General features: G+C 44.9%; 1 protein-coding gene across 1 annotated transcript; it reads left to right on the forward strand.

The window, feature by feature from the left end:
* The first annotated feature begins 7,523 nt into the window (after positions 1–7,523).
* On the forward strand, positions 7,524–10,257 carry LOC121610982 (DOMON domain-containing protein FRRS1L). Its single transcript, XM_041943331.1, has 5 exons — positions 7,524–7,728; positions 8,319–8,403; positions 8,669–8,807; positions 9,752–9,998; positions 10,085–10,257. Exons 1-5 carry the CDS (start codon positions 7,524–7,526, stop codon positions 10,255–10,257), a joined length of 849 nt encoding a protein of 282 aa, XP_041799265.1.
* Positions 10,258–12,004: the final 1,747 nt, after the last annotated feature.

Here is a 12,004-nt window from a genome sequence, read left to right on the forward strand (position 1 = left end):
TTGCAAACGTGTGCTGTCATCACATTAACATGTACGCGCGCACACACACACACACACACAAACACATATTTTAGCTGCAGTTTGCTGCTTACCTGGTGCATTTTTTTGATTTTCATGCTCATGAAAAAACATGCTCGTTTGTTTCTTCACGCACGTTGGCCTGAGTGGTGCGTTCAGTGTAGTTTTGATGGGTCTCAGGGCGACCACAGGAAGGGGTCTATAATGATGAGGATGGAGGATTGAGAAAGACAACAGTGCATTTGTGGGGTGTTTGCACAGAGAGAGGCTGGCTTGGTGCACCCTGATCAAGGGGTACCATCGCCTACCTATGGCCCAGAGGAACTCACGCTGGCCTGCGGGTACGACTCCACGGCACTGCGCAGGATACGCAGAGCAGACCCCCACACAGCTGGGGAGGATAACCTCCGGTGATTACACTCACAGGGGTGAGTGTCAATCATGCTGTCTGCGTGAATGTGTGTGTGTGTCTGCATGTTTGAGACAATGCCCCTCAATTGTTGATGCAAGTATGCTTTATGTGCAACTATGCAATCTTAATGTGTGTGTGTGTGTGTGTGTGTGTGTGTGTGTGTGTGTGCCCAGTACCCAGTGATGGCCTGTTAGATTGAGCTGTCAGTCGGCAGGCAGCAGATGAAGATTAATGGAGCGTGCAAACAATAAGAGGCTGGCAATGATCATAAATATGCTAATGGCCATTATCAATACACACTCACTGACATGCATAAGTGTGTGTGTGTGTGTACGTGCGTACAGTATTCATGCAGCAAAGATTTGGGATAGGAGGTGATTCAGGTTACTGAGTTAAAATCATTCTCCCTCCCCTTGGGTTTCATACCAAAAAGCCACACACACACACACACAGACACAGACACACACATTTTTAGGCCGGCAGTGTGTTGGCTGACTGATGGACGGGCGAGACAGGCGTCCCATGTGTTATGTTTGGATTGTGGGCAACAAGAGGGAGGGGAGGAAGGCTCATTGAGCAGATGACATGATTGGTGTCGCATTAAAATGTGTTTATTTAGTGTTTGTGTGCGTGTGTGTGTGGGTGTGTGAGAAGGGCAGTGGATAGCAATGATGTCTGCGCCAAGCCTCTGATTAAGACTACAGGTTCAGCTAATGGCACAATGAGAGGCTGATTAAGAGAGGATGCGATGGTGAAAAAAGAGAGCGGACGGAGATAAAAGGGATAGAAAGACAGATCTATTCACTAAACTGATGATGGGGCTCTTTGTTGTCTCATCCTATTCTGTGGTTCTCTGGGGTCCTTCCTGTGTGTGTGCAGCATACGCTCATTTTTTAAATGAAAAACCGCTTTCTTTATCTCTCTCTGCCCCCACCCGCCCACCCCCCTTCCTGTTTTTCCCCCTCGCCGCCCATCTGGGTCACACAGCGCAGAAGAGAAATACAGGGGCCCCTGAACTGAAACCTGGTCATTCACTTCATCACCTGGAAACACACTTCTTAACCTCCTTCTACCTGCTTTTCGCCCTCGCTCGTCTCCTCTCCTGTCGGCATCTGCCCACTTTTTGCTGCTCTGCCGGGGTCTGCAAAGCCCGCTGGGAAATGTCGGGGGCTCAAGGGGGACTCTCCGACCTTACTTGTCCTTTAAACACACATGCACTCCTGCAGTCACAGACGCACACACCGATCCGTCTGGTCCTGATGGAGAGTGTAATTTGTGCGTGGCAGGGTGGCGATGGATGGACCATGTAGTGTAGACATAGGGAAGTGGTTTTGATTGTGGCTAATGAGCTCACAGGGGACACTGGGATATAGCATGCTGGCCAATGGTGGGCTTGGCTCAAATACACTTCTCTGGAGGGTCCCTGCTGAGCTGAGACCCTCACGGCCCCAAGGGAATTTGTTTGTGTATGAGTGTGTATGTGTCCGAGTAGTTCCCGTTTGAAAACCCAGCAGTCCCTGTGCTCATTATACACTTATTCTGCTGAGCTGGTTATTATTGCACTCCATGGATAGGTGTAGTTAAGCATTTAGATGTTGAATCACATTGGTCATGAAGTCAAGGTCACTGCTAACTGGCAAGACACGGAGGGACTTGTTTTTTGGAGTGCGACTGAGCATAATAGCCATCTCTTGGAAGCTAGAGCGGAGCAAACTCATAGAAACTCAGTGATGATTGCTAACGCTGCATCAGTGGGAAGTGTGGGTGTGTGCGAACAGGTGTGTGTGACAGTGTGTCATTCCGTGTGTGTCTCATTACCATGCATCGTGTGTCAGTGTTGTCCAGGAGGCTGAGCCTCCGCGCTGTGCTCCAGGGGAGAGTTATAGATTACTGGCTGGAACAGGCAGGGGCCAGGGGAGCTGCTGGAGCCCAGACCCGAGAACTGTAGGCAGGGCACGGCTCTCAGCTCATCAGCCCCTCTCTTGAGGCTGCGGAGCTTAACCTGGAGCAAGGCTCTGATTAACCAGACTAATGACGGTGCAGCCCCCAGCTCCCACTGCCCAACACCATAATCACTGCTTAAGGCCCTGGCCAGTCGGCATGTCTATATGGAGAGAGAGCAGTGTCACAGCTTAATGGGTGAGTCTACTGACAACAAGCATTTAAAGTCAGATGTCAATTCAAGCTTCGGGAGTCGCTCACATGGCAGGAAACCAATGCATGAGAGGCTGGAATGAGATCAAATACATTCAGACCTTAAATACATTGCTCTGTGTTTGTCAGCTGGACATGCTCATGTGGCTGTGAATGCGTGCCTCTGTCCGTGTTTGTGTGTGTCAGCACAGTTGGAGGTGTTTAATGAGTGCTGATCGATGTCTCATCTGTGCCGCCTTATCTCTAAAGCAAACATTTCATCAGCACAATGGAACCTTTCAGCCTTTGGTACACATGGAGACCCCAACAGACAAACTGCACAAACCAAACCATGTATGCAAATAAGACTAAGACAGACATGCTTTTGTTTATATCCCACCGTTACAGAGAATTACCCAATAAGTGTTATAAGCAGTAAAGTAAAGGTAAAGGTGCGTGTCTTTTTGGGAGTGAAGGCAGCAGGGGTGCGGTCGAGATGCATTTGCTCTGCACACAGAAGCACATGCCAATAGTGTTTACTGTCATCTGTGAGTGAAGGGATTTCTGACAACTCCTAAATGAAGCCCTGGGGGTGGCGAGGCCTGCAGCTAGATCAAAGACCTGCTTTATGTCTGTTTGTGTGTGTGTGAGAGTTAGAGACACAGGTAATAGCTTGGCGTTATAAGAGGGGTTGAGTCGATAAGTGATCTAGCCTGCGTCCGGTGGAGAATGAGGTGGGAGGTGTCATCATCGCGTTTAGATGCCAAAATAAGACAAAACCTGCAAGGTTTATTTCTGCAGCTCCATGAGGGAATGAAATGATTTCTCTGCAATTCTACTACACATACAGTATCAGCCATGAGCCGCCACATAGTAACAGAACAAAAGGAAAGAGGAGAGGTGAGATATCTGTAACTACAGGAGAATTACAGGGGGGGGGGGGGGGGGGGGGGGGGGGGGGGGGGGCGGGGCAGACCTGGATTAAAGAATAAGGCTGGAGTTCTTCTAAATTCATTGCCAACAAATCACTTAAAAGACCAAAACTAGCAATTCGTAAGCCTGTCCCTTAAAACAGGTCTCAAACAGTCTTTTGAAAGTAATAAGTAATTTCTTAAAACAGCCGGAAACTGTAGTTTTTAACAAAATCTGGTGAGCATGTGGGATAGCCCCAGTTGTGCCTCTCGTGAATTACCATTACAGATGAGGCACAGTTTTTTCTGGAAGATAAATACCTGGTGATCTTTGGGAAATCCAGAGGGCAGTTTAACAACATCTATCGCTGTTCTGAATCCAGAATCCTTGATGACTCTTGAACCGTGTGGACGAGAAGAAGATTCTGTCCCAATGGACACAGAAAGACATTATTTTGCATTAAGATCATTGAGCATTGTGGAAAAACCTTGTTAGCAATGGTGAGTGTTGGAAAAAATCTGGGGTTATGTTTGAGATTGACTCAGAAATCAACAGCGGGGCCCATGTTCGTTTTGAACATGTTCACAGAGCAACAATCAGGTGGGACAGAAAGTACTGTTGTACTGTAGGATGGAGTTGGTGTGGTCCTTTCTGTGGACTTATTGGTAATAAGAGAAATATAACCCCAGTTTTGTCCTTTGTGGTGACAGAGGGAAGAGAAGAAGCAGTGGGCAGAGCAGATATGAGTATGCAGGACGTATGTTCAATTGGCCAGTCTACAGGGGCTCTTATTGACTGACAGCCCTGACTAAGCCATCCACATTGCTCCTGATCCCCCCGTAACATCCAGGGCTTACCTTGTGTGTCCGGATGTACAGCTGTGGGTGGCTGGATGTGCACCGGCCATGCATTTTTCTATCAGTGAGCATTTATGTGTGTGTATGTGTTTAGCTCTGCCTTTACAAGTGCCGGTTCATGGCTGAGCAGAAGACAGATCCAGGCGTGCACTCACAGCAGCTGTGTTTCTGAATGGATCCAGCGGCCATTGTTCTCCTGTCACTAACTCGTCTCTCAGGCCCAGGAGACACGCCGCTGACATTTACCAGACCCCCCCCACACCTCACCCACTTCCCCCCTGCCTGACTGCCTGCCTGCCTCACCCTCTCTTCATCTCCTGTCTCCCATCCCCTTCCTCTCTCCTGTCTCATTCTCTCTCTCCTACTGCTTCCATCAAGTCCCTCGCTCATTCTGTCTGTCACAGCATCTCTCTCTATGGCATGATGTGCAGGGACAGATGTGTGTGTGTGTGTGTGTGTGTGTGTGTGTGTGATTGAGACAGAGTGAGTGTTTGTGTTAATGAGTGGCCCTTTAAGGCTATTAAGATAAGATTGGTACGCCCAGAGTCCCTCATTACCCAGCAAGCATTGCCCCCTACACAGAATGGTAATTGGGAAGGAGAGAGAGAGAGAGATAGAGGGGGAGGGGGAGAGAGAGGGAGGGTCGGGGTAGAAGTGGAAATAATAGGAGGATAAACGAGGGATAATTGGGCGGATCGAGAACAAGAGGAGCGATTGATCAGGCTGATTTGTGTCTGCGTGCAGAGAGAGACGGCGTGAAGAGAGGTGGGGTTAAAGGTCACGCACTTTTGTATGTACACACACGTCTGTTCACAAACGGTACAAAAAACACACACGTTTTACATGCATGAGTGGACTCTCTTCAGACCTGCAAACAGTCCGACATGCAACACACACATGCTGGAACATGCATGGAAACTCAAAGTGAAAAAGTCATCACATGCTGTATGTTTGTATTGTTATGGGAGTCATTTTGTGTTTTTTCTATCAAACTTTGTGCAGATGTCCTTCAAACCTAGTGTGTTTTGCATTTTAAAAACATACATTGCTAGGCTGCGTGTGTGTGTGTGTGTGTGTTCATGCATGCCAGTCAGCCTTTAATCCCTCTGACAGTCTATAGACAAGTTCAGTCTATGTCAGATTGTGTAACAACAGCACCACCTATAGGATACAGACGTGAACAGCAAAGTCTCTGCTTTACTCTGCCTCCCTCACCTACTACTCCTGCTATAAACCTAAAACTGCCAGTACTTTCAACTCTTTGGTAGATGTATAGCCAAATACTGTACGCAATTAAACAATTAAAGCAACTTGTTATGTTATTAATTTAGCAGTCCAAACTTGCTTTCTATGTAAATAAAGGCATGTGATAATAGATTAAATATGGTTGTATACTGTCTGCCCTGTCTGTTACAAAATCAGCCGCTTTCATTATAATTTAGAAGATTCTGATCAAAGTTTGAATTTCTTTGAAATCTTCTGTTGAGCAGTGTGAAACTTTTACAGTTTGCTGAGTGTAAACCAAATGACTCGTGAAATATCAAAGCATTGAGGAATTAGAGAATGATGATGACTGGACACAGATCAAGTGCAAAAATATTCATTTCACTGTCACCCTTATGTGTGTTCATGAGTCATTTCAAGGGGCACGTTAGTGATCTATCAGAGATGCTACAGATTTCTTCAGCATGTCTGAACTGTGGAGGTTAAGCAGTGCACTCGACACACACAACCCCACAGAAGTGACTGAAGTCTTTACAAGTATGGAGGTAAAACTTTGCTTGCCATTTTTCCTTCACCCTCACAGTGAGAAAAATAAAAAAGTTGATGAGACATATATTTAACCCACAGTAGTCCAAGATATTCTGGGTAACTCTTACATTAGTCCAGTATGGAAATACACTGGAACGTGGTGGTGTTTGCTGGTTTAACACAGCAAACAGTAAAAGTGAAAAAGATAGACAGAAGCTGAAGAGGAGACTCCCTAAACTGTGGCTTTATATCACCATCATGTGGCAGGACTGTGTACAACCACTGAAAAAGACAGAAGTGAGGCAGACAAGGAGAGGGAGGCTGGTCAGATGCTGTTTTCCAGACAGCTGAAACAATGCACATTCATCTATTCATACTATACACACAATCAAGTCTGTCCACAAATTACATATGAATTTAGAAGTTCACCAGCACACCTTTAGGTCACCTGTGCTGCAGTGTTCCTAAACACGGCAACACTGTGAAGCACATTCACAAGTTAAAGGTGAGCTGCAAAAAAACATAATAACTCAGGGTGCATACAAGGCAGCACAACCATCTACAGATACAGACCTGCACGAAACATAGTATGAAAAACATGTAGCAGGAAATCAGGATAATTTAAACAAAGAAAGCAATTGGAAACATTTGTATTGCTCATTATATTATTTTAATAGGGGTCTTGGAGGGCCTTGAAACAGCATTTAAGCCATCTTGTTTACCTCATTTTGGAGACTTTCTTTTTGCTGTCTAAGCCTGTGGGCACTAAAATATACACTATGGCTTTTGCATATGACAATAATAGTATTACCAACCAGTCTGTTTTATTTATTTAAGCTTATTCATATATTTGTTTTTCTCACGGGGGCCCTTCTTTTTGAGCATTATATGAGGGCATAAGATGCATCAAATGAAACATGAACTCCACATCTCTGAAGGACTGTGCGTGAACTGCCTTGGAAATACTTCCTCTGACTGTGGGGCCTAATGCCCAATTGATTGATCCTGATAACAGCACGTAGCGGCTCCTCATTGGATGTTTGTGTGACTGACTGAGGAGGAAGAAGAGAAGGAGGCCGGGCGAAACCATTCATCCGGCCAATACTCCGACTGAAAATTATGTAAAGAATAACGAGCTGGAGTAGGCATCTAGATTCGGATTTCAAAGAGGATTATGGGCGAGTAGCTGAATTAGATGGTACGGTTACAAATCGGGGTGATTCGGGCTTGGATTAGCCTCTTCATGACACGGTCGTCGGCGCTGAATCCCCCCCACATCTCTGCGAATAAACAGCCAAACAGGCAATTAGGATGCGGAGATGATTTCAGTGACGCTGCGATGGGAACCTGCGAAGATGCAGAGGTCCAAACAATAATGAGGATCCGATCTGATTCCCAGCTGGTTTAGTCGCTTTTATAGCTTCAAATTATTTTTTGCCATGATTTTCCTGCGGAGGCTCGCGCAGCTGCTGGTGCTGCTGATCCAGAGCGGATGGTGGGGGGTCGCGCCGAGCCCCACCGACGAGGGAGCGCTCCGGGCCGGCCACGGGGAGCACGGAGAGCCGGGACACCAGGAGCCGCACAAGGACTCCTACAGCACCTTCGCCTCCGAGTTCCTGGAGTCTAGATACCTGTCCGATGACGGTAAGGACCTCGGGTATAGGAAAGATTCACATTTGGTGGATTTTGTTGACATCTCGTGCGCAATAAACAAACTTCTGACATTCAAGCTTATATAGAAACGAAAAATAAACTTCAACTGTAAGCGGTAAGAGCTGTTTGCTTTGTCTTGCATCCAACCTGTGTCCACTGTGCAAGGCCTTTCAGCACCCAGGCCAGCTCCCCGGTGGTAGCTGCCCACCCCCTCTTCCTCACACACACACACACACACACACACACACACACACACACACACACACACACACACACACACACACACAGGACATTACACTGACTTACATTCATTTCCTGGAGACTCACCCTAACCTTAACCTAACTTCTCCACCATAAAATCTGATGATTTACTATATGGGGACTTGCGTTTTGTCCCCACAAGGACGGTGACTCTCACAACGTGACCGTGTAAACACATTTATGTCCCCACAGCATGAGTAAAACACGTCCACACGGACAGTGCAGATGGCCTCCCCTCAGTTGGCCCTTTGGCTGCCTTGAAAGCAAGCCTGAATTGTTTTTGCATGGAACCAACAGAGTGCTGATTTTGCGTTTTGCAGGTTATCCGTTCCCCACCGCCCCGCCAGTGGATCCCTTTGCCAAGATCAAAGTCAGCGACTGTGGAGTGACCAAAGGCTGCATAAGGTTAGAGAAGGATGCATCTTTAGCCAGCCCTCACGTTCTGCTCCAGTGCAGCTGTGTTCCCCCGGGCTGCTTTATCCTAGATGCTGTGGCCTGACTTCAGAAAGCTGGAGCTAAACATGGACCAGCACTGTCTAATTTTGGTTGAATTCATTTAAAACGTGCACTAGTTTGGCCTTGACATTATTGTGAATATTTTTATCCTCACCTTCTCCACTGAGATCTCTTTAAAGTGAGGCTGTGCTTCTGTTCGTTTATCTATGTGCAGGTATGGGAAGCCAGGGTGTGATGCAGAGACATGCGACTACTTTCTGAGTTATCGCCGCATCGGGACAGACGTGGAGTACGAGATGAGTGCTGACACAGACGGCTGGGTGGCCGTAGGTTTCTCCTCTGACAAGAAAATGGTGAGCAGCTGTTGAGACTTTAAGAAGTTTCTGCAGCACAACACATAATTGTGTTCTCTTATAGGTTTGTTGTGTCAGTTAATGCAAATGTACAGCTCATAATCTATAATCCGACTCAGACTGTCTCGCAGTCAGTTCATTATGATGCCAAATGACAGTGGGCGTCCCAAAATAAATATGAGGGCTTATAAGATGATTACAGGCATAAATCATTTCTGCTTTTTCTGACTTTCCTCTTATTTCTTGCACTTTTGTTGCAAAATACTGGACACTTTCTGTAACTCTTAGAACTCTTCAGGGCCACTAAATAAAACCTTTAAATGTAATAATGTGAAATGGATTGACACTGAAGCCACAACCTGTGACTGGGGTCATTTGAAAACACTGCTTCATTTGAGGGGGTCGCAAGCCAAAAGGTATAATTGACTCAAACCATATTTATCATTATTTGTAATTAGTATTTATTTATGTGACAATGCATGTCTTATTCATACAAATCAGCATTTACAGATATTATAAATGCACTCAAGTGTTTAGAGCCTCATGAGGGCTGGGCTATATCAATATTTATCATTTATTGTCTAATACCTACATGATCATATTCAAATCACTTAAATAACTGAAAAAACTTCCCTTTAGAATGAACTTTGACATATCTGCCGTCCATTAGCTGCAGTTTTTCAGTTGATATGGTAACTATAACTGGAGTATATCTATATTAAAATGGGGTTTGCCAGTCATTGCTGTTCATTTTTCCTGTACTGCTTATTCCCACAGGACAAAGATAGAAAACCAATCGTGACCCACTTTATAAAAAGAGCCAAAATATGTCTCACATAACCCCAGTCCTAGTGTGACAGGTCTCTGGCAGAAAACACTGGGGCTTATTTGCATGAACTGCAATCGTGTCTGTCCCACTTACTTGTTCCCTTCTACCACCTCAGGGAGGAGACGATGTCATGGGCTGTGTCCACGATGATAATGGACGCGTGCGGATTCATCACTTCTACAACGTTGGCCAGTGGGCCAAAGAAATAAAGAGGAACCCGGCTCGAGATGAAGAGGGCATTTTTGAGAACAACCGGGTGACCTGCCGTTTCAAACGGCCGTTATACGTCCCCAGAGAGGAAACACTTGTGGACTTACACCTGTCGTGGTATTACCTGTTTGCATGGGGACCTGCCATACAAGGTGGTTGATCAAGCTTTAGCATCAAGTCTACTGTCTTTGTTTTTTTTTTGTCTTTCGTCTTACATCGTCTTACCTTTTTCCAACAGGTTCCATCACGAGGCATGACATCGACAGTCCGCCAGTGAGTGACCACATGATCAGTATCTACAAGTATGAGGACATCTTCATGCCTTCCACAGCCTACCAGACCTTCAACTCTCCCCTCTGCTTACTGCTCATAGTAGCCCTCACCTTCTATTTACTGATGGGAACGCCATAATGAAGCACAGCGGAGCACATGGTGAAAAAACAGGGACGTGAAGATGAAGCAGCAATAATAATAATAATAATAATAAAAGTTGCCACATTCAAGTGTGCGCTTTGCACAAAGAGACACTGTATTAGATATATTAAACACAGTAGAGAGTATATATTCATTACTCTGAACTCATACAGAGCATCTTGACAGTATTAAACCTATATTGTAGAGGTGTCATGTACTGGTGACAGTACAAATCAAGAGGTCTGATGAAAGAGTAGTGTTATAGTATACATAGGCCAGTTACCTTCAGTATTCATGATAGCTTCTAAGCATTTAAAAAATATGAGGACTACACATGCCAGTAAACAAATCGCACAAGTCTGAAATATTGCATGCACTGGGAAATCTGGGAGTGATTTTAAAAACCCACTGTTCACTGGTGATGAGAACACAGTGCCTCATGTTGAACTTGGCTAAAACACAGAGGTTTGCTGGGGACAAAAGAAGCAGCTCACAGCTGTTTGCACACGCTCTTCCTGTCCCTTTGCTCTGTTGTGTTAACATGGACATAACAGTCTTCTGCAAAAACAAAAGAAAAATACGGCTCATTTGGTGGTTTGCACTGTCACAAAATATAGTTTTCAAGGGACTGCCTGCAGTATGTGTTTACCACCTAAACCATTTCCATTTCTTTTTCTCACGTTTGGCCCTTATACACACTTGGCTCATCTCACTTTTCCATCATTTGCTTTTAAGATTTTTTCTCAACCACAGTGGCTGCTGGGTTTGTTGGTCAGTACTGCTGCACTGTGTCTGTGTGTAACTGAGAGAAAGAGACTGCTACGTGAGCCATAACACACAGGACAGGAGCGCACTGTGGACTGTAGAACAGTTTTACTTGGACATGGACTAATTCCACCCCCCCATACTGTTATTGTAGCCTTTTGACCTCAATTAAAAATGGATGAATATGCTTAAACGCCTCGCACTTAACCAATGTGCACAGTTGTGTTTATTAAAAATAAACCTTTTAAGAAATAACAAGCATACACAGGAAACTACGGACCTTGCTGTGTATGTACAGCTCAGTCAAACAGTATAGGGCCATGCAAGATGCTTTTAATGATCACATTAATTTATATTTATGTCCTCAGTATTTTGAGAATGCACAGGCTATAGCGACCTGTTACAATGTTTAACTTTAAATTGTGATGGAAATCAGGTGTGGAAAAGTTGATTACCCCACTCACATTTGAAAAAAAACTTAAAAACCACATTTTTAGAAATTTAAAAAGCACAATTCAAATTTTAGACTCGACTCCAACAGAAATGTTTTTTTTCTCCATACATGTATATCAAAAGTAATGCGTAATATATTTAGCCATCAGTGTGGTTTCCAGCGGCCTGACTTCTTGGCTTCCATGCCTACTTTTTTTTTTTTTTTTTTTGCCTACATTAAAAATAAGACCTTGGAATAAAAATGTGTCTTGTAATGATCAAATAGTGGCTGTAACCATAGGCCAACAAGTCATTATACAAATCCCAGTAGATAAAAACATTACATGCTTCAGCAGCACTTCAGTCAGTCGCTATGTATAAAAGCTGAATGTGATGATCGTATCTTTTAAATTGTTCTGATGCCGTAAGTCAATTATTGATCTGGGACGGCAGCCACCATGTCGTTTTGGAATGCTACCACTGTGGGGCGCCAAAGCACACAGCAGCACAGTATACAGCAACGTGCCTGAACATGAAAAAGAACATT

The sequence above is a fragment of the Chelmon rostratus genome, chromosome 8, assembly GCF_017976325.1.
Source record: "Chelmon rostratus isolate fCheRos1 chromosome 8, fCheRos1.pri, whole genome shotgun sequence".
Lineage (NCBI taxonomy): Eukaryota > Metazoa > Chordata > Actinopteri > Chaetodontiformes > Chaetodontidae > Chelmon > Chelmon rostratus.

Coding starts and splice junctions, on each gene's coding strand:
- LOC121610982 (XM_041943331.1), top strand. CDS start 7,524: ATGATTTTCCTGCGGAGGCTCGCGCAGCTGCTGGTGCTGCTGATCCAG. Junction 7,729..8,318: donor TAGATACCTGTCCGATGACG/GTAAGGACCTCG, acceptor TGCGTTTTGCAG/GTTATCCGTTCCCCACCGCC. Junction 8,808..9,751: donor TCTCCTCTGACAAGAAAATG/GTGAGCAGCTGT, acceptor CTACCACCTCAG/GGAGGAGACGATGTCATGGG.